At 36.3% G+C, this 26,844-nt stretch overlaps 1 protein-coding gene across 4 annotated transcripts in view; it reads right to left on the bottom strand.

Annotated features, from left to right (window-relative positions):
• The window catches only part of LOC102686925 (transducin-like enhancer protein 4), an 84,021-nt gene that overhangs the window by 36,738 nt on the left and 20,439 nt on the right, over positions 1–26,844 (bottom strand). For 3 of the 4 annotated variants that reach the window (XM_015368097.2, XM_006626887.3, XM_015368104.2), the window contains 2 exons: positions 13,477–13,681; positions 11,618–11,634 (listed from right to left, as the gene is read on the bottom strand). In XM_015368097.2, the coding sequence (XP_015223583.1) occupies positions 11,618–11,634; positions 13,477–13,681 (222 nt within the window). The remainder of the gene's footprint in view (positions 1–11,617; positions 11,635–13,476; positions 13,682–26,844) is intronic. The other variant, XM_006626885.3, reaches the window with a different exon arrangement.

The raw sequence follows: 26,844 nt of genomic DNA, 5'->3' as shown, positions 1-26,844 counted from the left end.
TAATGGCAATGAAGACTCTTTAATTCACACTTTACTGCACAGAAGAATGGAAGGTCATTCAGGAGAGGAGAAGAAAGGGGTTAAAATATTTCACTAGGGTGGTCCACTGACAGGGCCACCGTTCGTTTACAATCACAGCCCTGGAGGTAGAACACCTGAGAGTGGAAATACCAACAAAATGTGAAGGAAAAAAGGAAAAACACAAACATCAGCTTCTAACAAAGACAAGTCTTTCAAATGCAGCTTGAGCAGCTGGATGTTAGTAGTGGGGAGGGACAGAGAGTTTTAAAAAATTCCAATAAAAAACAAAAGTGATTATTTATAAATTTATCCTACTTTTTTTTTTTGCCAGACAGACCAATAAAACCTCCACTAATGCCTAGATTTACTAGAAAATTTTCTATTCATTTCCCCGCTGTAGCAGAAAGTAAGCTAATAACATCCCACCGAGAGTGCTGTCAGGCTAAATCCCTCAACCTCTGAAAGCGCTGCCTGGATAAATCTCACTTCACTTTTCCATTCCACCAACCACTTAGGGCAGGGCCCTGGGGAACTCTCAAGCTTATCCCTCCTCACGCAATGTCACAGACACAAGCCAGAGTGGCCCAATCAGTGCAGAGAAAAAAGAATAAACTAAAGAGATTAATTCACAGATGTTCATGCATTTCACATACGCCGTGCCCTGTGGTCCGTTGCTAGGGCAACGGTAGACCACCAGTGTGCGTTTTATTGGCTTTATGAAGTGCATCTCAGGGACTATAGTCCGAGAAATGCTGCTTGATAATAGTGAGGCTTTCAGAAACCTTGTTCTGCGTTTATCCACATTTAACCCGCAGAGCTTTATTAAAGAGCATTGCTATGCAATTCCTCAGGACAACAATAGGCAGAACAGAGATGACAACAAAAAATATGAGGTGCAGAGGGGGAGGATATGGTAATTGCTATTGTGCAGGTTTTTATTCACTTGACATTGTTTAATATAATTCATTTTAAATTCTAAATCAAAGCCCCTTACTTTAATCCGAACCTGCAGGTTAGAGGGTTAAGGGTAATGGGGGATCTGCTTGCCTTTTAAACTATTGGGTCTTAAGAAAAGGGAGAGGGGTGTTTAGGAATCAAATGGATATAGCAAAATCATCCTTCGGCAATTAAACGCTTCAGTGACTTGAACTGGTTGCTATATAGATATGGTGCTAAACCAAGTCTTAGAGAGAATTAGCTCTGTGTAGCAGAGGCAGGCTTACCATATGCAATACATTAATTCAAAAGTAAAATCTTATAGCTGTGCAAGACTAGAGGCAAAAAGCTTACGTTTGATTATTTTGTTATTAGGAAGGATAAAAACTGACAAGCAGTAGAATAACAACACATTTGAAAAATCTCCTTATGTGTTTCAAAACCTAGGAAAACTTTGGTTTTGCCCTAGTAGAATTATTGCTTTCTTTCAACCTTATTAAAGACGGATCCGGACATGCACAGCACCTGGAAATGCTAAAGATTGTTCAAATTCACGCATTATCCACAACATGTGGCAAGGCTTAGATATAATTTATTATTGAGTCATAAAAGCACAAAGAGGAAGCATACCAAATATGTTCTGATTGTCTACTCAACAACAGCAAGAAATTTCAGGAGGAGGAGGTCTACCCAAGAGGCACAAAACTGAAGATGCAATAAAACAAAGCAAAAATGTCTATATTAGCCCTCTGATTCTATGAAACAGATGTGACAATTCATGCATACATAAACATACACAAAAGCATACGGTATTCAATTCCTGATGTATCTGTTAGTGATCATTTTAATTTGACTACATTTTTTCCATGTTAATTTAATGAAAGGCATTTATCATGTTGTCCGTATAGCAAATATTAAATATAATATTGTTTAGTCAACAAAAAAACCCTAAGGAAGCATTTACAAATAATATTAAGGATGTTGCACAGCACAGCCAGCTACATTTGTCCACTGACACAATACAATGGGTCACTGACTTTGAGAGGGCAATGTTGGGAGACTGTAATACCTCAGCCTACAACATCCCTCTTTCCTTCTGCACAAGGCATCACAAACAGGTTTGAACAAGCCTGGTCTGGTGGTCGTGAGGTCGTGTGGGGATGGGGAGAGGGGTACCTCCCAGAAGCCGAGTGTGAATTATCCGTGGACTTATTGAAGGCGAGCAAGATGGATCGCTAAGGGAGGGAGGTGAAGAAGCAAAGCCTAAATGCAAATCACAATGAAAATCTCACAGGAGGAAGGGATACAGAGAGAGACAGTTATTTCATGGGAAAAAAAGAAAAAGGCAGCTAAACCCTAAGCAGGAATAAACTCTTATTCAGAAGGCCTCCTCTTTTCTTTTGTGACATGAGGCTCTCTGACTGACAGGAAGCCAAGGCCTTGTAATAGGATTTCCATATTATTTCCAACACCTGCCTAGAAGTTATTTGTTTATGTTAAAGGGGTCAGAAACAGCTCCTCAATTCAGACATCTGCTTCTAGGGCACTTCTTAGGAGACCATGGAGAAAGCGGCTTTGTTACCATGGAGATCTGCTTTTTCCCACTCTTTCACATTATTGGATAGTGTACTGTTTCTGATTTTATTTTGCCTTTCAAAAGGCCAAGTGTCTGTCAACTGAGCAAATCAACTTTTAAGCCCACTACATTAAAAATCTTATTTGATCCCTTTCCCAGAGCTGTCAATTAAACAGATTTTTTTCCACTGTTAAGCTGTATGCAATTAATTGAAATGCATACACTGAATACCCAAGAGTTTAGAAGGGAAAAAAATACTAATTGCACAAAATGAGTACATTATAATTGAGTGACACTTTTTTCCAAGTCAGAGGTGATATGGTATGGAGATTCGGGACCTTTTGTTTACTTTCAATTTATTTCGATGATACAATTTGATTTTTGTTAGTGAACCATGACATTCTGTGGGAATTATATAACATGTCATTTTTAATGCTGCAGGGGAAAGGTGTACGCGCTGTCCTGAAAACTACATCACAGGCTTGAAAGAGCCAGCATCCAAATCGCCCACCCTTTTCCTGTTGTCTCATTTGTCTAACCAATTCAACACACAACTGTATGCTCAGAGCAATTCCAAAAGAAAAAAAAACACCTAAGTGCAGCACCTTCAAATGGTTCCCATTCTTTATACAGCTACAGTTCGATATTTTGAATCAAAGCTTCCAAGCTGGGTTGGGTAATAATCTGTAAGTAATACAGTCCAGGCTATAGTGTTCACAGCAAACCAAATTTTATGAGTTCACATACAATATTATCTGTAAATGACAATTCCTTGCAAAAACCGCAAGAATAAATCCACCATGTGGGACCACCTCATGCGGCGTTCTGCAACACCCAAGTCAGAGACGCTCGTTTTCATTTGGAGGATGTTTATCCGTGTGTGTCTGCTTTGAATTATACACTAAGTAGAAAATTGCTTAATATTTTATGTACATTATGTACAATTGCTGGAATGAATAATTTATCTTGTGGCAGTGTACAAAACAGCTGAATCGTATTATACTCCAAACACTGAAAAGTGTTCCTTTATATAAGCAGATATATAACATATATTCTGTGCACCTTAATACCATATTATATATAATATGAAATGCAATACTATAATCCATAATACCCAACTCTTTTACAAAATTGTAGGACCAACTGATATGATGCAAAATGTTATTACCACAACTTTCAACAATGCTGTCGGTTTTTCCCCCTCTTGTGGCATAAAGGCATGTGGGGCATGTATGGCTGCTTTCCTCATGAAAAAGATTCATTGTCATCTTTAATATATCAGCTGGCTGGAGCTAATCATATCAAATGTGATTTACACCCAAATACACAATTGAGAATTAGCTGAATAGCCACTGCCACAAGAGCCCTAGTGAAAAGCTTTGACCATGGCTTCTTTGCTAATTCAGTATTCATTACTGTTTGAATGCATCAGTCCTGCTGAAATGAGGCTTGCTTGAAAAATAGCCTCTCAACTTGCAGCTTGCTTTCATTTCTAAGGAACAGAATTTGCATCAAAGCATGTGGACTATGCGGTGTGGGTGTAAATCTCAACTTTAATCAATAAAAAGTAGCACTCTATGTAGTTTAAGTAGTTGAAGATACATTCAGATATGAATGGAGTAGCATCATTTTAAAAAGTACACGTTCAGCAAGGTTCACATCCCTTATTTCCAAATTGCACATCCTGAGCATTGTAATTTATTGAACAACTTTAAGGTGCTACAGCAATAAAAAAACATCATACACCATGCTAAAAATTAGAGATTTTGTATATACCTACCACACTTTAGAAATTTACCACACAGTAAATGTGTTAAAAGTCAGTTCATTTAAGGAGTAACTACAGTGTGCACTAACTATAAAAAAGGAATTATAATCTCCTCATAATCCACTAATGACAAAATGTGAGAGCTGAACAAATGTTTTCTGCTTGGGGGACTAATTAAGCATGGCACAGTACTGACTCAGATTTTACAGCCACACATTCGGTTGTTTCCAAGATACATATGTAAGTTTTGCATTTCCTTGCTCCAAACTGCCTCTTTAAAAAACTCAAACATCAAGCACAAGCTGCTGAGGCATCCATGCTACAAACAGAAACAGGTTAAACTTGGTTAGCACCTTTAAGACGAAATCCAGAAACGTTATACTAATTTGCGTGTGTGAAATAAAGATAAAGAACAGTGTGGAAAAAACACAAAAAACCTAAGAACAATCTTGTTGCACACATATATATAAGGTATCAATGAATTTATCAAGAACAACTGTAAATTTCAAAAGTCCTCCTTTATTCAAACATGATCATAACTGCTGGAGGAAAGGGGATTATGGATTTAAGTCCCTATTTTGCAATTGGGAAAAATGTGGCAATGAAAACTTAGTCCATCACTGTGTTCCCTCTAGATTTTAGTCTACTGCTATCAAATTCTGATTCCCCACAACAACAAGATAAATTGAAGCATGTTTCATACTCTTTAAATCACATTAGTCAGTCCTACATCATTTTTTACCATAAAGCACCACAAAACACCCTTTTTCCAATGATAAAAGCCTTGTACTTAAGATTCTGATATTTTGACAGTCTGGATAGTTTTTAAAGTTTGACGGATATCATAAAAAGACATTTCCATTTTGAATTTAAATGACCTTTAAGCCTTAACAATGTATCGATGTATTAAGCTTAAACAAGAGCTAATGAGTCAAAATGCAGAGGTGTACAGGACTTAATTATGCAAAATATGCTTCCAAGATTGGAAAACCAAACCATTCACATTGAACCCAGTATCTACTGCCTGAGGTTTAATTATGCGCTCTTAAAATGTGCTGAGGCTTATACATCTCATCGGTATTAGCAAACCACGCCAAGCAATCCTGCAGGAGCTGTCATGGGGATACGCTATAAGCTTCTCAGGCACAGCAGTAGTAGCCATAGTAATGGGTTAATTGCCATTGGAAAATGCCCCCCCACACACACTTCTGTCACTCAGTTATTACTATGAGGGCAGAAAAATACTGAATTCATAACAATCCCAACAATAATAAATAAATAACAGTGGTGTGTGCACTTTTGCCAAATACACCATTGTTAAATGGGTCACAGTTTTTTTAAAGTATTGAAATAGCACATTTCAAGGGCTCCATATTTAAAAGGTACGAATAATGGTAAGAATGCAAGACATTTATTCAATAGCCTTTAAAGTGAAGAGCTAGAAGAAAAAACAGTTTACAACACAATGGTAGACTAGAAAGACTACACAACTAGAAGTGATAGGCTCATACAGCACACAGTGCCTTGCTAATTATTATTAGTTCTGCTTCACCGGACAGTTTCGTGATTAGATTGTAACAAATAAGAATGTCATACCCAATCATATCACTAATCTGTTCATATTCACCACCTGAGGACTGCCTATGTCCCCAAGATATTTATTCATATGTTCCACAAACAAACAATTAGAACACATTTTCTAGAATTAAGGTACCTGTTAGGATCCCTGAATTCATTTGGCCAGAGGCGAAGATCAATTAATATATAAATAATTGCTGTAGTGCATCTACTGGAACAGAGACCTTTAATAAAACAATGTTTATTTTCGTCAGCAACCTGTGATAATTTACCATGCTTATCGTGGCCTCCTCTATTTTTAACATCTACAAATGTATCCTACCTGTTAAATGTAAATAATGACCTGCACGTTCACAGATTCTGTTAATTTATCACTTGATAATTATGTGCTAGCAACTTTTTCTCCCTCTGGTTTAGATTTTTCAACCATTTCATGAATAACACATGCCCACTTGATAAATGTTGAAGGTATAAATCTTTCACTTCAGAAATGTCACAGGTCAAAATTTTGCCCTTTAAGCCTATCATTGGGCTGCAATGCATTTTGAAAAATACAGCTGTATTGCAATAGTTTTGGCCCACAAATTCTAAACACCAATGCTAAGGCTCATTCGTCAGTCTTCTGTTTCTTGAAATTTGGATCTTTGTGTGTCTGAATGCATCTTTAATTGATTCCATTATGAATTCTGAAATACACATTTCACATTTGCCAAGGTACATTTTTTAAGTCCCTTTCCAGCAATCAGAAGAATTTTCTCATGCAGTAAGACAAAGGAATCATGCCCGGCACCCAGGCTGAGGAACAGATCAAATCTGCTAGGCTGCCATTTTTACACCAAGTATTCATTACTTACATCTACTCCACAGGACAAAAGTAGAAGCCTTATGAAACAGATTGGAGAAACTGGTTCTACCGCAATCATAACTCTCCCAGGAATTGTAGTGCTGTACAGTGGCCTCCCCAAGGTGAAATTATTAATACAGGTGTCTTTCTGTAGGGTTTTCCTTGAAGGTAGGAATATATTAGAAGGGAGTCTCTGTCTGTCTTCAAATCCTGGCACTGTAGACTGCATTGGAGAAAAGGGTTTCTACTGCCTCAGTACAGATCATTACAAAACATTATGCCAGATTTTCTCATACTCCACAGTATGTTTGACCCTAATGATTTTTTACAATTTTTCAAGGGTTTGACACTGACATCTCCATACCTGCAGAGTTTTTTTAAGCGTCCTTTACTTCTGTCTACACTATCACATAATTCCTTTCAACATTCTTAGAATTACAAGGACAATCATGAATTAAATGGTTTATGTGATGGTCTAGTTCATGCTAAAACCTTTGATACGTTAACTTGTTAATCCAGCAGAAATATATATATATATATCCAGATATTCAGAGAGTTAAGAGAAAATAACAATGTTCCAAGAGTTGAGCTAAAGATTTGTCAGTGGACAATGTGCACATCAGAAGAATAAAAAAACTACAGGCCTTTTTTATTTCTTGGCAATCTGCTTAAAAGATTTCCTGTCGTGGAAATAGTTAGAATCAAAAGTGATATAATAACATAAGACAATAAAAAAAGGTTACAAAGGGAGGGAAAGGGTTTTAGGATTATGTAAAAGCCATGTTGTTGATGCTGATACCCAGTTTTCTTTCAAGAAACAGATGAATGACATCCTAAGATCAATAAACTACAAAAACTAAATGGGTTAGAAAGACTGACTCTTCTTGTTTGTTGATCACTGGATCTCATCTAGCAATTTTGTAAAAGAAGCCAGAGTATGAGTATACACAAGATGGCTGTGTAGCTTCTTCCAGACTTCCCAAAAATAATTCTGCCCCCTTATTCTCCCCTAAAAGTGCCCCCTATTCTCAGTTTTGAATGCACCTTCCTCTTTTGTCTTTTGGTTCACGTTTAGTTGCTAAGTTTGAAAAACTCTTGTCAATGCCTTTGAGGATTTTGAACACTCCAATATTCACCATTATATTCTTCAAAAAGGGGTCCTTAATGTATCAATGTATCATTGTACCCCTTATAGTCTTATCCATCCATTTCCTAACCACGTCATCCAATTCAGGGCCAAAGGGGAGCCAGAGCCTATCCCAGCAAGCAACAGGCACAAGGCAGGATATACTCTGCAAGGGATGTCAGGGTGCAGACTCTCACACCAGGGACAGTTTTCCCAGAAGCCATTTCACCTACCAGGATGTCTTAACTCTGGGAGGAAACCAGAAAACTGACCAACTTGGAAAGAAAAAACAAACTCTATCCAGATAGCATCCCATGTTCAAAACTGAACCTAGGAAGCCAGTGCTGCAAGGCAGCAATACTAATCACTGCACCACCGTGCTGCTCTAAAATAAAAAGACTCATTTGCTTTTGCAATGTCAGTATACGACTGTTTTAAGACTAGAAATGTATCTAGTCACCCTTCTTCATACTGATTCCAAAGCAGAAATATGTTTTGTAACACTATTACAAAACTTCACACAGTATTCTAAATGAGATCATACTAATGCACTGTGCAATGTTATCATAACATCCCCTCATTTAAATTATACAATATTTCCAAACACTGTCAAGAGGAGGAACATGATGAATTAACTCAAGCCTTTTTCACTATCAGCTTCTTCAAACTCAGTGTTTCCAGTCTTATATTTATAGATTATATTTTTGTATATTTTTATATTATTAGTATAATGTGTTGCCTGCATGTAGTTCTCTGCAGTAGCACAAACATAATATTGTTAATTCAAGTCTTCAGTTTTATCTACATCATCTGGAATTTCATTGCTGCTTCTACAAAGTTTGATTGTCCTCCTTTTCTAATGTAATCTGTGAATTTGACTAATTTACCAACTTCACCAGAATCTAGCTGAGGGGTTCCAGCCATGGCCCTGGTAATACACACTCTTTCTGGTCAAAACCATTACTTTCATAAGCATGTTAAGGGTAGACGTTTAACATTTGTGATTTATATGTAATATATAACCTCTAACTGAGCAGATCAGCTGAAATTAAAACCAGCTAGTGTATACCACCACTACCAGGTTTAGGAACCTCTGATTTATAAGGATACAAACTGAGAAGAGCTTTGATCCTATAACAGATCCATGAGGTACTCCACTAATTACACTGTTCCAATTTGAGCATTCACATGACCATTATTCGTGTATTCTTTGACTACCAAGTTGAATATTTCATTACAATTAACAAAGACAACAAAGAAGACATCAAGTAAAACATGGAACAAAATTACATCACAGAACAGATATAAACTGCTGTGAAGAACCCTGGAACTACAGACGTGCATGTCCTGCACCTGCATTTAATGATAAATAAACTTTGATTGATTTTTTAAAATACTGTAAAATTGTTTACATCAATGTACTTCAGAAAAACATGCTTTCAATTTTGACATTTAGGAGATAAAACATTTGTAACATTGTATAGAATAAGTTCTTCATCAGTTTGTTTACTTCAAAGAAGATAAAAAGTTACATGCATAAGACTTTAAATGACACCGAAGAAATCAAATAAAATCTTTAAAGTGCTCAATAAAGAAAAGAAAAAAAAAAGTTTTATTCACTCCTTTTATATCTTAATAATTGTATTCCATCTCCAATTATAGAAAAACCTCAATCACAAACTTACTCCATTTTGCAGCACACTAAAATGTTGGCTCCCTCACATTTCCCTACCCTCTAACTGCAGCACAGACAGACCTACAGACTTACTGGTACATAAAGACCAGACATATGTCACCATTACACACCCTATTCTGTCTCATGATTCACATGAAGAGAGATCTTCAAACCCACTACAGTATTTACTACAATTAAACAACAGGAGACTGGGGAAATCTCTTCTGTCAATAAAACATTACCTACAATGCAGGATAAACGCAAAAACAATCAGCCAGAGAGGTTTTGGATGTTTCCCCAGATATTAGAAGCTTTTAGAGGGTGAAAAAGGAAACAATAAATACATTCAGGAAAGAAGTCACGTAAATTTTCCTTAGTGGAGGATCAAAAACCAGCTCTTTATTTCACATAAGCACTACTTGTTGGCATATAGACAAGGCAAGGGAGGAGGAGAAAATTAAATACAAGTAAGAATTTTGTGTCATAATCATTACCTGCTAAATGGTAAGGAGCATTAACCTGCAGGAATAAATCACTTCAAACTCAATGCCGACAGTGGCTGCAAGCAAGTGGCACTCTCTAGCTGTTAAGCATCACTGCAAGCTTTATAGCAGACAATCATAAAGAGCCTCTCTTCGCGCACAGGGACTAAAGGGGCAACCGATCAATAGTACAAGCGACAAACTGCTGCTCCGGGCAGCAAGGAGAACATTTAAAGAAATTAGCAAACTATTTTACCTTGATAGCCTGGCAGTGTTCCCTTAGTGCTAAAATAAATTACTCTGATGTTTTAAAAAGTCAGCACAGCAAGGAAATGTCACGGTTTACAGGAATTGTCTTAAATGATATAACAAAGCAGAACTAATAAGCCTGCCTTATCACTAATTCAGCTCATCCAGAGGGTAAATCTGAACAGCAAAATTTCACCAGAGACAAGTGGTGTTGAATTCCAAGCACCAGTGATTCCCTGGAACGCATTTAAATACAGTTAATACTCAAAATGCACAGTTCAACACCTAGGGGCTTATGTAGTCAATCATTAATTTTACCAAGGAAATTTCAATCTCTGAACACATGCAACAGGTTGAAGTAAATATCATTGGGGAATGTCTTTCTGAACCGCCTTACGCAGCTAAACACTTCAACACAGCACAGTCTCGCCATTCACAATCATAGTTTGGACACCTGTGTCACGGAATTGTACACAGTTTCCTATCACATATGTATTTAGAACACTATATAGTACTGTACACTTTCGGATTAAAGTACAATAGTATTTTGTTTCAACTCTCCAAAGATGGAAACAAAAAACGATTTTAGCAAAGAAATCTATTACCCCTGCTTAATTTACTCTTTGTAATTTGAGTCTTTTGTATACAGTTTTAAAGGCCATGCCAACTTAAATTGCTAGTGTAATAGCCAGCCATTTGAATTTAATCACTTTGCTCCTCTGCCAAATCAGTGATGGAGAAAGACCATTTTAACACCATGCGGTATTGAAATGACAAAGTTCTATCACTGCTAGTGAAATAGCCTGGCAGCTACTTGCAATTCAATGTTAGAAACAATTAACTGTGAAAATGTGCTCTATTTTTCAACATGCGGAAATTCTCAAAAATCCACGTAAAGCAAAAAAATCCACACTTTTTTCACTTTTAAACCTCTAACAGTCTGATGCAAAAATCTAGGCTAATAACCATGTTAAGTGTATCTCTACATACATAAAAACCTGTAAGGTAAGGAGGAAGAAACTGAACTCCACTGCACTCAGATCCTAATTGCTACTTGAAGAACCCTGCATTGACACAACTTTGTTTAATTCTAAACAAGTTACAACATCATAATTCTCAATAATTTAATTGTTAAAGTAATGTTTGTTATTACTGAATCAATATGAACTGAATGAAAACAAATGACTAAAATCTAATATTTCTGAAAAAAATTAACATCTCTAATGATGCACTTTAGAAGTTAACCTGCATAAATATGGGGTCTCTTGGTTCTTTTATACAACAATCTTTATTTTTAACCAAATAAACACATTAATCCAATAATTCATCAAACATTTAAAAACACAAGAAATCTACACTTACCTTCACTGAATCTCTATCTGTTTTTGTGGTATAAAATGCAGCAGGTTTTGAAAGAAAAAACAAACATTAGATTTTAAGCTGGGAGAAAAAATACAAAGCAAATACGTTCTTTCACATATTCTCACAATTTTAATGCAATAATTTTCACCTACTTCATGTGTGTCATTACGATGCTATATGATTTACAAAAACATAAATGGAAAACAAATTTACAGTGATAGCGACTGTTTTGACATAAAATTCCCTACAAAATATGTTTGTATTGTGTAAAATTCTCACAAAATGTATCAAATAAATCAATTAAAAATGCTTATAATTAGAACATTTAAATAGTATTGTGTGAGGAATTAAACCAGTTTAAAGTAGCAGCAAACATTATCTGGACTTTTTGGTTAGATCATACTGTACTGTATGCAACATGCCTGATTTTTAGTTGTGTTTTCACAATTATTTTCTATGGCCATTAACCGTTCAGCCCAATAAAACACCATTTTGAAAATAATTCACATAGCTTTTTGCTTGGAAGATACACTGAATAAGCAAATTAGAAACAGATTATTTCAGTGCATTGGTAAAGTGTTATATGAATAATTATGGACTTTGTCAAGTAAAGAATTCACATAGCAAATATAAGTGAAATTAATAAATTATAATTCACAAGACCAAGAAAAGCATTAAGCTAGAAGTGCTAAAAAATACTGTAGATTTTCCATTTCTAAACAGAAACAGTAAAGTACAACAATGAAAAGACTATCCTACTCTTTAAGGCTGCTGGACACAAAGAACACTTAGCTATTTGTTAATTTCTTTGCAGGGTTTTTCTGAATTACAATTTAAAACTTACATTTTCCTCTATTTCTTACTTAATTTTTTTTATTACCAATGGCTGATTTTACTCAATTTTATCTAATTTCTCAGTAACAAAACCAGATGAAAGCAGCATTCAAACATAATTATATAAATTGCTGAAAGAAAGAAATCACAAGTAATAAAACTAGGGTGGAAAAGGGTATCTGTTCCTCCTGAGTATTTGCCAAGCGTAATTTGACGATGGTGATTTTTTCTGTACTATGGATGACTTAATTGAAAGTGGTGGTCTTTTGTGTGTGAACTAGTTGCTGTTAGTGTTAAATTTTCAAATAAGAACACAGGAATAAAACTGTAAACATTATATAATTAAGTATATTCTACTAGTTATAACTGCGTGGTTTGCCCTTCATGGTACCGCACTCCCAGGTTTCCAACAAAGGGACAAGTAATTAGCAATCACAACAAAGCATGTTAATTCTATCACAATTCAATTTAATGTGCACTAACAGCCTTCTTTCACAATAAATGGCAGTCATTCTGGATAACTGGAAATGACAATACATATAAAGTGCTGAAACCCATCTAAGATTTCCACTGTACACTTCCTGGCTAAAATGCTAAATACTGCAAAACAAGAGCTATGAAAATCTGAAAAACACAAATTTTAATCAGAATATTTTGGTTTCTGTTTTCACTCCCATTCACAGTGATTAAGCCAGGTCTTCAGAGACTGAGGATTATGTATCCTTGCATAACGCAATGGTACTAGTGACAATGTTTCTTGTTGTAGTTCAGATGGGTAGCTGCGTCAGCTTTTGTAGGCTGCAAAGGAACAAGTAACAAGTTTATTCCATGCTGATAAAAAGAAGCAAGAAAACACAACATTTTGGTCGTGGAGTCTTCTTCAGGTGTGAGGTAAAGAAGGCTCCACGGCCGAAACATTGTGTTTTCTTGCTTCTTTTTTTCCAGCATGGAATAAACCTATTACATGTTTTTTGTTGTTCTGGCAGCACTGTAAACCACTAGGACATACTGGAGGATTTCCTTACCTCTTTGGTGATCGTTGTCATGGTGTTTCTTCTCATCCTTGATTGGCAACTGTGGGTGGCCACCCAGAGCACTGGACAGGGCCAGGAGGCCGGCGCTGCTGCCGACAGGAGGAATGGTGGGGGGCTGCAGGCCTGTGGGATGAGGCGTCAGAGGCACTGGAAGTCCGTGTCCATGTGACAGATGCTGAGCCTGAAGCTGCTGCTGCTGTGAGAAAAAGGGCCCAGATATTCAACCCATTCAGCAAGAGCTCACACATCCAAACAGCATACAAGCTGCAATATCCTACACTGGGTCTCATGAACCAAGGCCTCTTCAGCACTATCATTAACACCATAATTACTGATAGTTACAGCATGCATGTATTGTGAGGGGAAAGCAAAAAGAAAAGTCAGAAACATTTCACATCCCCATGGGTAGAAGAAATAATTTGGTAACTGTTTTCTGCTTATCCACTTCATGTATTTAAACATGGTTGTGTGTAAAATAATAATAATAATAATAATAATAATAATAATAATAATAATAATAATAATAATAAACATTATTTTATATAGCGCCTTTAAAGGTGGCTTCTCAAAGCGCTTTACAGGATGACAATAACAATAAATAAGAAGACTACAACAATAAATAAGAAGATTTCACAAGATAGGACACAATTATAATTACAACAATAACAATAGAGGAGACCGTGGAAGGTGGTATTAAGAAGAGCAGAGGGGTGAAGAATGGAACCAGTTAAGTAAAGGCTTTTCTGAAGAAGAAGGTTTTGAGTCTGGATTTGAAGGAGTTTAGAGAAGGTGACTCTCTGATATCCTTGGGCAAAGAGTTCCAGAGCTTGGGGGCATAGCAGGAGAAGGTCCTGTCGCCCATACAATGTAGCTGGGCTTGGGGGACAGTAAGGAGGGCAGAATTTGAAGAGCAGAGGTTGCGAGGTGGGGAGTAGGGCGATAAAAGTTTAGACAGGTATTGAGGTGCCAAGCCATGTAAAGCCTTATAGGCGAGCATGAGGATTTTAAAGTCTACGCGGAATTTGACCGGAAGCCAGTGCAAGGACTCCAGGATAGGAGTAATGTGAACACTTGCACTAGACCTGGTCAGGATTCTGGCTGCTGAATTTTGGACATACTGCAGCTTGTTCAGAGTAGATTTAGATACCCCAGGGAGTAGAGCATTGCAGTAGTCAATTCGAGAGAATACAAATATGTTGATCAGCTTTTCAGCCACAGTCAATGACAGCATAGGGCGTAGTCTTGCGATATTTCTAAGGTGAAAAAAAGATGTTTTGACAGTATGCTGTACTCCCTGATACATCCTGGTGTATGATTTCAAAGAGAACAAAAGCCAGAAAAAAACTACCTCAAAAGGGCATAGACACAAAATGCCTTTTGTAAGCGGTTTTGGGCAAAAAAAGATAGATAAACCTTCGATAAACCAAAAGTTGGGGCCAAATATATTTTCAGCACCACAGCACAGCATACAGCGTGAGTTAATTTCACAGACCGAGAAAAAGAAAGTGAGTGAGAGAGAGAGAAGGGGAAAAAAACTGAATTAATAACCCAGAAAGGAAGCTGGTTGCAGCCACCATTTTAAGCCCTTTAAGTGTCCTCAGCGGTACTTGAGCAAATTACTAAAGAAAATCTAATGTAGCGAGGCTTGGGTCCTCCTGTAGGCTTGCTCAATAATGCTGAAATAATTGGGCACTCTGCGCACGTTTAGTGCTGCTCGAATGAAAAGCTAGAGGCCTGCCCTTGTACTCTTCTCTAGCTGCCGAGTCTGTGTTGTGACAGGTTTATTTGAGTGGGGCTGTGATGCATGCACCAGTAACTGTGCTGACAAGAGTTTAAAGTCTGTTTTACCAGTACATTGGCAACACATAGAGAAAGCCCTTGAGAAGCTAGAAATGGAGTGCTTGACCTCGGCTGAGGCTGCATGAAGCTCAGCGCTGTACTAACCATTGCGGGGTAGATGGTTTGTTGTTGCTGTTGAGGGGGGGAAAATGTAATGTGGGTTAGTTAACGTGCTTGGCACCACTGTTTTGAACATACGGTTCAAAGAACAGCATCATGCTTATCATGACATAGCTGGAAGGGTTAAAAGACCATTTCCAACAGTAATTCTAATCAAGCCTTAAGCCTGCTTAAATCTGCCTTGAAGTTGTCCTGGAGGGTCAGTCCTTTCTTAAAGGAGAGAAGTAGCACAGCAGGTGTGCTCTCCCTTGTTTATACAGTCTTCTGAATGCTTATCAACCTGTGGCTTTAGGGCAAGACGGAACTTTTCCTACCTAAACAAGCTCGCTACAAACAATTTTCTATCAGTTACCCTGGGTAATGCTGTCTTCAATCAGGGTATAGTTAAGGTAGTACACAAACACACCTCCCAACTCAACATCACCACTTATATATTCTCAAATCCAAACTGAGACACTAATCTACCTTAATCACAAGAACATGGCTGGTATACTTATTTTGATATTTTAGATTTACCATATTTTAGATATATGTACACAATATATCACCATGTCTATTCATGTGGACAATCTAAACCAGAATGTTCTGAATGCCAAACAAAATGGTTTATGCATATTAAACCACTGATGAGAAAAAATGCCCTTCATGCTACTGCGCCTCTCAAAGAACCTCTTCCTAAGCCATTATTTCTCCAGGCAGATATGTCATGCTATTAAATTGCTAGTTATAAATAAACTACTTGTTCTGTACACTGTAATAGAGGAAGTCATGTTACAGCATGTTTGGATACGCCTTTCCCCAAGCGAAGACACAATCTCATACCCTCCCCATACAGACCTAACTGAAGGAGAAGTGACTCTTATCTTTTCTCCTGGGTACCAGTACAGTGCCCACATTATAAAAGATCTGTTTATATACTGATGTTGTTGTTTTTTTTAAGACACTTTATAAGTGATGTATTCCTACTGTACATTCATCTAACACTGAATGGCTTTTATAGTTGTTTTACACTGCTGTGCAAAGAAATGTGGAAATACCTTAATGTACAGAAATCCAAGGCTACATCCTCAATTGCTAGAAATTGTTTAGAAAAACTCTGTAAGCTATACGTCAAGGACAGAATAAAACCTGACATGTTACTTTTTTCATATACTACACAAGAACTTGTACTACAGGTAAAATACACAACAGCTATTCACACTTTATGTACAAGCTTAAAAAACAACCTTGAAATGTAATGCTGTCAAATGCAATTTGATAATGATGGATGAAGGTGAAAGAATACTATTCTGGTACTCCTAAAAAATGCAGCTTTTTTTTAGGCAAACGTTGTTTTCTGCATCCTCCTCTTAATTTTCTGATTCAGTTCGAAAGCCTGGTGACTGAGGTTAGGACTCTAACCTCATACCTAATTACTATGTGACACTGACAACTCTGTACACGATGTGTTATTGAACTTGGTATCTCTTGGTCTGTATCATAAAATTCCATTCCAATGCTGGCAGCACACTAATAATAAAATGTCACAAACATTACAAGTCTTACATAATCACAATAGGTCCTTAATAATGGAAAGTCCAGGCTATGGCTGTGGAAGTATCATCCAGGGTGATTCTACAACAACAATCTGACTTCCTCAGGTGCCTACTAGAGCTTGCTTTCATGTTACAATCTTCACCATACCTAATTCATCAGTTTTAGCAATTCAACTCGGATTTCACAGTCATGTACGGATTATACATAATATTGCTCATCACAAACTTTGAGGGATATATTCAGTGCAATCTTATGGACTGCATGTTTTGCTGCCAGAATCTGGTGTATAATTGACCACTTGTCTTGTATAATTTCTCACTGGCAGAAGGAGCTTATAAATGTTTGACTAACATAGTCAACACCATACCCCACCTTTGTTGTTTATCCCCATATTGTTGTTTATCCTCTGCTTACATTTTTACATTTCTCCATGTTTAAGAGAATACAAACAGTGCAAAGGTAACAGAACATTATTAAAAAGAAATTATAAAATTTACTCTTTGAAAATCCTAAACATCATATTATGAAACTTGCTTATCATATGCTTTGTTACTTTACATAGTGTAATAAAGCACTTCAGATTTTCAAGAGCTTTATCTTAAAGTGCAAGTTTCGACACTTTGCCGAACACTTTGAATAGGGAATCTGAAGTAACCGAACAATACCAATTCAGAAGTCAAACTCACGTCTATACAATACAGGGTTCTCTTTTCAACTGCAGGTTTATCATCTGTAGAATTCACTCATACAGTTTCCATATTGGGTACCAGTCTTCCCAATCCTGTGAAACCTTTGCTCACGCACATTTCTGTCTGTGTAATCATTTAAAAAGCGTGCAACTTCTCCACCAGCTCTTTACTCTGTGCTGTTGTCTTGCCTCCCTCTACACCCAGCTAGCTGTTCTGTTGTGTATTTTTCATATAAGAGTGCTGTAGTTTCAGTGCTCTCAAGTATGTGCAATTCTTCTGCTCAAGACATTTTATTGTACTACTGAATTAACAATATTCTATTATCGTCATATATTGAAGGACAATTCACATTATTTGTCACATTTAAGGGAGAAATCTCCAATCTGCAGGATATGTTAGGTGCAATTTGCAAGGAAAATGTACATTTTATACATACAGTGCATGAAGAAAGTATTGACCTCCCCTGGACTACTACCACATTTTGCTGTTACAACCTCAAAAAGAAACACATTTGAACAGGTTTTTTTAAAAACAAATAACAGAATAGGCTTAATATTCTCATTCACAATCATTTTTAACGTAAAAGAAACATTTAATGAAAAAGGAAGACCGAAAAATGCAGCATGGACAAGTATTCACCCCCATGAGGCCTTAAGAATTTAATCTTTAGTTGCTCCTCCTTTTGCAGCAATTACAGCCTCGGGTCTTTTGCAGTATGTTGTAACCAACATCTTGTGAGTTTAATTTTAACCCACTCTTCCAGGTAAAATCGCTTCAGCTATTGCAGGTTGCTGGGGGAGTGGTGGTGTACAGCACTCTTAAATTCCTGCCACAGATTTACTATGGGACTTAAGTCTGGACTTTAATTGGGCCACTCAAGGGCTTCCAAGTTCTTTTTAAGCCAGTCAAGGGTTGCTTTGGCTTTGTGTTCGCACTCATAGTCCTGTTGAAATATGAATCTTCATCCCAGTTTCAGATCTTTGCAGTGTTCCATGTTTTTCTATAGAAACTGCTAATTAAACAATTCCACAACATCATGCTGCCACCACCATCAATGTGGAGATGGTGTTTTGTGAGTGATGATGAGCAGTGCTCTTCTTCCCACAAACGTTTGGCATTGAGGCCAAATAGTTTTTTTCTCAGACTACAGAACTGTTTTCCACATTGTTTCAGAGGCTCCTACATGCCTTTTTGCTTTTTCAAGACAGGAGTTCATGTAAGATTTTTCCAAATATGGCTGCCTCCGTGCCACTCTACCTTACAGCCCAGATTTGTAGAGTACCTGAGCTATTGTTGACCCACTCAGGTTCTCCCATCTCAGATATGAAAAACTGTAGGTGTCTGAGGGTTGTTTTCAGCCTCCTGGCTGCTTCTCTGACCAACGTCCTGCATGCCTGACTGGTGAGTTTCGGAGGAAGACATGGTTGTTGAAGATTCTGAGTAGTTTTGTGTCCTTCACTTTCTGATAATGGATTTAATAGTACTCCGTTGAATACTCTGTGCTTTTAAAATATTTTTATATCCCTCACCAGACTTATGTCTGTCAAAATCTCTTTTCCTTAGTTGTTGGAGAAGCTCCTTTGTCTTCATATAGCAATGTCCAGTAGTGAGAACTCACATTGACAGGTATATTCAACCTTACAAAGACAAAGCTGTTCAATCTGAATGGTTAACACTTTAATGAGACACAGGTGTAATTCATTTGCACTTCATATTGTGCAAATACTAAAGGCAACTGGCTGAGGCAAAGTTTACTACAGAGTGTGAATGCTTAATACTTTTCCAATTAAGATTTTTAGGGGTTTTATTTTTACTATTTTGTTTTTAGCTCCAAACTTTTAAACACATTAATATTGCAGAAGTTGCTGTATGGACTGAAAGGGAAACAAAAGGGAACTTTTACTAAAATATCACTGCCAAAATGCCTCCTGATCACAGGTTGGACTATCTAACAATGTACTTGGTGACCTATGCATTTTATAAGGTGGCTGGCATAAAGAAATATTGGATTTAGAGTAAAATCATTTCAGTAAAACCCACATAATCCTCCTAATTTAGGCAATGGGAAATGCTGTAAATTATGCTAAAGAGAAAAAAACATTGCTATTGTCCATTTATGTCATATAATCTTTATAATAAAAATAAAATGCTTTGTATCTTTTTACAATGTAAACTACTGGGAATAGGAAACATACAATACATTACAGATTCTCAACCACAGAAGGCTTCAATTTTTAAACTGGCTGCAGTTCTGTTAGTCTGCTTCCAAATAGAATGACATCAGTCAAAGTAGTAATGAAAACATTAAAAAGTAGCTCATTTAACACCAAAAACTAGCTGCACTAGATATCGAGCAATTTTAACATGTGTGCCAATTCCTATAAACACCAATTTCTGCAAATGATATGGTGTATTACATTATTTCTGAAGAGATACAGGGCAAGTGTTAATGATCAGTTCTGGTTATTTTCCATCTCCAGAGCTCTGCACAAAACCTTAGTTTAGCAAAGTGGGATAACAAAGCCACAGATGAATTAACCTCTAATTGTCACTCCTCGTGCAGTATGTACACTCAAAAGCCCATTTCTCTGGAACAGCTCCAATTTTCTAGTGGAGTGTTTCCAGGGATTCTGTGTCACCATAATCCCCTGCTTTCTCATTACAACACTGAAAGCTCTCTGCCAGTATCCAAACAAGCCATACAACATCATCAAAACCCAACCAGGAGACACATCTAATCTTCACAAAGACAGCTTGATCTCTTAGAGCTATTGTGACAGAACAAATAAACAGTCAATCAACAACCAGATGGATTCATAAACGAAAATCATAATTTCCAGGGTCAAAAGATATGTACCATGAAAGATGATTCTATCAAAAAACACGAAAGCAATCCTGCCTGCACCCCATAACCTAACCAATTGTCTTGCATTTCTCAGACAATTCTTCTGTGAAAATATTTTTCTCAGTGAAAAATATGTAAAAAGAAATGTTGTCTAATGTCTTTTCTTTTTTAAAGAAAATGTGAGCTTGAATGGGATTAATACAGAAGGAAATTTGTTGTCACCTATGAATATTAGTGTACGGCAAACGTATAATTCTAAACACATAGGATAATTCCAGTGTGTGCAACATTAAGGCTGTGCTATTAAATTGAAATATTTTTGATATATTAAATATATGTAATTACTTTTAATGAGATATAAGGTCACAGAAAAAGTGTACTATAAAAATAAAAAGCAGCAAAAGCCTAGTTCTCACTACCTTGCACTTCTGCCCGGAAAAATATTTCTTAAAAATGCTCCTGATTTTCTATGAAAAAAGCTCATTTTCACATCAACGGTTTTATTTCAACAGAATACAATGACAAGATAAAGGACTAGTCATAGCTGGATCATGAGAACAGTTTAGCAAATGCGACCTTGGGAATTGTTTTAAGAAATATTTACCAGTGAAGGCACTTTATATAGTGAGGGTACAAGAATTGTACAATTACCTTTTTTATCTAGCAACACACATACTAGATTGTCATTTAATGGACAACTTTTATAAAATAGATTCCTTTAACAACGTACTGCTAACCACAGCTAGCTATTAAGTAAATATCAAAGGCAACAGCAGTTATCATAAAGTTATTTTCTTTGCTTTCTTCTTTTGTTTGAAAAAGAATGCTAATATATAAATAATGTCATGCACCATACTTGAAGAACTGAAATATAGAATACATTAATATCACTGCACAGAAATATCTAAACATTTATATAAATGTAAACACTCAACACAATGCACACATACGCTTTATATTCCTGTGATGTCTCTTTTGGATTCAAAGTTTAATGATCTTTCAGTTCATTATGAAAACATGCAGTGAACTCATCTACATTCTAAAAAGACAAGCAAAAATCAGAATCAAGTTTGTTTGCTACATGTCTAAAGTTCAACTTGTATATATTAAAATATAGGACTTAACATCCTGAAATGTTTTGAGGTGACCAAAAGACAATATAAGAGGAAGAAGAAATATTTTTCCTTTTCCCCACTCTGGAAATACAGGTAGACACGGGAGCTGATACTGGACTAGTAAAAAAAACCTTTGAACATTGTCCTCTTTGTTCAACAGAAAAAATGTAACTCTACTGAATAATTCACTAGCCTTTGGTTCTGCCGATATGATATAAGAATGTGAAATTCTACTTGAAACAAAACTTACAATTACTACACATCACTACATTACAATCTTGTCAAGTAAAAAGCACTGAAAAATTATGCTATTTAAAAATAATTCATAAACAAATTCAAAATCTTGGTTTTAACTATGTTCCCTCTTATTTACTTTCTTAATATATTTAGAATGTTATATTCAACAAAATATATTTAGGAGTGCTTTTCACAAAACTCCAAGCTCTCTATAATCTCTATACAAAGAACACAATTTTCTGTAATACAAATACTAAATAGGTGTGAGTACAGAGGAGCCCGAAACTTTCAGTGATAAACAGATCTAAACCGCATCCATAAGAAACACAAATTTGGCATAAGAAAGGTCAAGTCGTTTCTATAAAATAAAAGGCCGTAGTCAAGACAAAACTGCTCTCTCAACTGGTGATTAATCAAAATGAACCTTTTCCCTATAACAATTACTTACATCATAACACAAGAAAAAAAGGTTTATCTTGCCTGGCAGATACCACAGACCACAATTATATAATATAAATATTTTCACAAATAAAAGGATATAACCCATTTTCTCTTCAAGGTTGGTCTTATCAGATCTCTTTACCTAGTATGTTTGTCGTTCAAGGACAGGGCCAAAGGTGCTGGAATCCTGTCCTGTTAAAGATGACACTCATTCACACAATGATATTGTTTAAGGTAGAGAGTGGGCAGATCATTCTATACCGTCCAATCACCTGTTAGCCTTTCAATTTCATTACTGTATTGTACAATTCATACTTGCACTTTACACAAGGGGTGGTACAACCACAAACAAGGGTTTAGGTTTAATAAATGCAGTCTACTGTACTACTACTTCCACTTTTCATGTGCTTGCAAGACTAGAAACTGACTTTCAATTGAATGGAGTGGTAAACAGACAGTTCAGCGGCTAAATACTTATTCATATAGGTATCCTCAACAACCCTGTGGTGCAAAACAATATTATGCATTTGGTAGCAAAATAATTGAAAGTGTTATTTTGTTCAGCAGAGGAAGGAAAAAAAAGACCTAATGGCTAAACATTTTATTGATATTGGAGAAAAGGATTGTAGGACTACTGTGACTGCTTATAATAAATGCAAACTGAAAGGAGGATCAACATGTAACTGCCTTAAGCACATCCATATTGGCCCGCTGATGTTGTACACTGAACTATAGATGGACAGTCCCGTCTTCCCTCGCCAATATTCAAGTTCACTTACGTACAGGGGGGAGGACAAACAAATGAATCAGGTTTATGGAATATAGAGTTGATACTGTTTTGTTTTAGGGTGTAATTCTAAAGAACATCAGAATCTTCAAACAACCAGTCGGAAATACATTAAGAGTTTTTGTGATCCTCCCCCCCCACCACAAACTAGCTGAATTGATCACATTTAAATCTAGAGAACGTCATAGTCCATATTCTATTCATAGTAGTGCTACCGTACACACAGTAAGAGCCTTGAGGCCAGACAGCTCCAGGATAAATGATTGAAGGTTGGAAATGTCAAACCAACAGGAACTGATGAAGTCTAACATATGCCATGCTTATCCTTTGGGGAGCTCAGATGTAGAAGAAAACAAATACAATCATTAGTAACTAGGAAATCAGCTGGGGCAAAGCAGTAATGAGAATCCATATTTTATATTTAAATCATAAAGAAATAAAATGGCTATATACGATAGGTTGGGAGGTAGTAGCTCTGGAAGCTCAGATAGAAACCTAGGAGAGGGTTAGAGGATCTACCAACAGAGGCTGAGATACTTAAATGCTAAAAACCAAGCATTCAAAGAATATAACACCGCACACTGATTTTTCAATGTAACCATATCCAGTGGGAATAACCTCATTCAATAACAAATAGGCATTCGGTGGGTGCTACGTTTCAGGGAGACAAAAGAAATCCACTTTCCAGTCAGTATACACTCATTCATAGGATGTCAGTTCAATGGCTTAATTATGATACGTGAACAATCATGGGAAATGTCAGTGTCATTCAGAAACTGAAATGAGAATATGTCTTTGACCTTATATCAACGAGGTTCAATGCAGACATCTGTTTAGTTGGCATGAATTGAGAAGTCACTGCTGAGAACTGCAGTCAATGACACAGTTCCAGATAAAAACCTGTGGTACTAAGTAGCTTGACCCAGAAGTCTTTGGCAGTGTTGTCTATGCTGTTCTAATCACTCATTTTCTCTGAATATGTTGGACTGAAACCCATAAATGATTTATCCAGCTGCCTGTTTTGTCTAGTTAAAGCAGTGCTTTAATTCTGGTCAAAGCTTCTTTTTACCTTCAAAAATACAATACGCACATATAGTACACAGCACATATCATCAAATTAAAACATTTGTTTGTTTAGATTGAATGTTACGGTACAAATATGTAGAACCTTACATTTATCTATATTGATTACTAACTAAATAGCATTGTTAAAACCTAAATTAAGATATTCTCTAGCCAAAACAAGGTCTTCATCAAGACAGACCTTCACATGCAGAATTCACATTTTTCCTGGTTTGCTGGTTGGAATGCAGCAAATCTTATAATATTTGCTAATGATCAATTTGCCAAGAACAAATCAGAATTGTTCCTTACAGGTTATTGCGAATTCCCACGGAACCTTACTCCCACTGTGCAACTAAATCAATGCTCACAACTCTAACTTACAATCCACTTATAAATAAAAAAAATCTTAGAGGTGAAATTAAACTTCTAAATTAAACAGGAGAAATATGACCGACTAGGGTTATACTCAGGAATGCACAGAAGCATATAGGGTGTGCCAGTTGACTATATTAATGTGACACCACAGTTCTTTATATTTATTTTGAAATAGTGCATCAACAGTATTTTAGATATTATTTTTCAGCCATTTATGTAACTGTAACAGCCAGGCATTTATTGCATTTCCACTGAGGAGTTCAAGGTTCAAATCTTGCACCTTTGGTATCAAACAAAATGATGCTATAGTACATATATGATAGTGAAGAATAATTGTTCTACTGTTGCAGGAAAAGGCCAGGCTATGCACTTTTAAAAACATACAATTATCTTCAAACTGTTCTATTCAACACAGGATCATGGCAGAGCCCATTCTTGGAAGCAATGGGCACAAAGCAAGATATACCCTGGACACCGGGCACACAGACACACCAGGGCCAATTTTCCCAGAACCCAAATAACTTACTAGTACGTCTTTACACTGAGGAAGGAAAACAGAGCACCTGGAGGAAACCCATAGGAACACAGGGATAGCATACAAACTCCATGTTGATAACAACCCAGGACTGGAATTGAACCCAGCCCCCAGTGCTCTGAGGTGACAATGTTAATCACAGCACCATCGTGCTGCCCAACTTAAATATATATCTTATGAAAATCAAAGGTCTTTTCTGCAATTCCAAAAATTTTCAGGTCAAATTCTGTTTTTTTGTTGCATCGCCTTACTTACACACAAAACCTGGAGTTATCTACACATTAAATTGCATTTCATAAGAAAGGATATGAAAGATATTGTGTTGCCAGCTGCACGATTATGGTTAAGATTCAGTCGATGCTCTTCTATATTTATTACATTTTTTAGAATTCGGCAATACATATGGTCAAGATGCCTACAGGAGAACAAAGAAAGAATATGTGAATTATATCTTGTACTTCTTGGGATATTAATATAGATTAAGAAGACAGAGACATGGATTGTTTTCCACTCTCAATTTTGGTAAGTGTTTTTCTTTTGGTGATAATTCTTTATCTTTCAGTAAATTAATGTATGTTAGTCAAATTTCTCTAAGTTTGAAAGGCTTTATTTGTCGTGGACATTTTTTGGGGAATGGAATTAGTCCCATCAAGGCAGTCCCCAGAATTTAGGTTGTGCTATTGATTGGTTTTGTCAGTATTTCCTATTGAGAACTCTATTAAAGAATGACTGCATAGCATGACAAAAGATATTGCTGGCAAATCTGTTCAGCCTTGTCACTTGTTTATAAAACAAAGTGAACTGCTCAAATTGTAAGCAATAAGCATTTAAGTACTTTCGCTGTGATATGCTTAATAAAGTATCTAATATTATTCTAGAAGTTCACACAGAACACAAATGAAAAATTTGGAATACTAAAAGAAAGAACAATTTGAATTGCATTTGCTCACATAACATTCAACTAGATTTTTTGGACATTTCTCCAGCCCAGACCAAAAAATTATGAGTTTAAACCCATTAAAACCTAATGTTTTTCTGAACTGAGAGGAGAGAGATTTAATCCATTGAATTTTAATACTTCATCTTGAGCTGCAGGAGGCAGAGAAAGCCCAAATGAATTGTTCCGTCAACCCCACTGAAGCATGAACATTTTAATCAGTTTTAGTTCCTCACTGTTCTCGAACATAGTTTATGCAATCATTTTGAAAGCCCTTAACATGGTAAGAGGCAAAAAGCCACCAAGCCTTGTTATTGCTTGGAAAATTGATGGTGAATAATTTTCTGAGACTTCCCACTATTTTAAATGCTATGCACTAGAATATGCAAGAGGCTCCTGAATTGATTACTATGTTATCTCTAAACAATTCAAAGGCACTTTAAAAAAAAACTATTATCTGACAAAACATCACCCTTTGGTTTTCTATAAAAGAACTACCAGGTACAAAAAATATTTAGATTTGAGAATCTATCAGACTTCATAAATGTAAAACCGCACAAATCTGTTTAATATTGTAATGAATTATGTACTTTTACAGTATAGTTATGTATACTGTACTGAAGAACTTTCATGGCAGTTATCTATTAAAATAGCAGGATGTATTTGTTTTTAAGTACTGGTTTGAAAACCTGTTCACTTAACAGAACATGTTACAATTTGTTGCTCTTGAAACTCAACATGACCCACAGAAAAATTCATTATAACAATGTTTCATTCCATTAAACACAACTGTTTTATTGTCAAGAGAACAAGCAGTCTCCAGGTTCCAAGGCTGGCT

Source organism: Lepisosteus oculatus, chromosome 3, assembly GCF_040954835.1.
Source record: "Lepisosteus oculatus isolate fLepOcu1 chromosome 3, fLepOcu1.hap2, whole genome shotgun sequence".
Taxonomy (NCBI): domain Eukaryota; kingdom Metazoa; phylum Chordata; class Actinopteri; order Semionotiformes; family Lepisosteidae; genus Lepisosteus; species Lepisosteus oculatus.
This window is presented reverse-complemented; position numbering and strand designations above follow the sequence as displayed.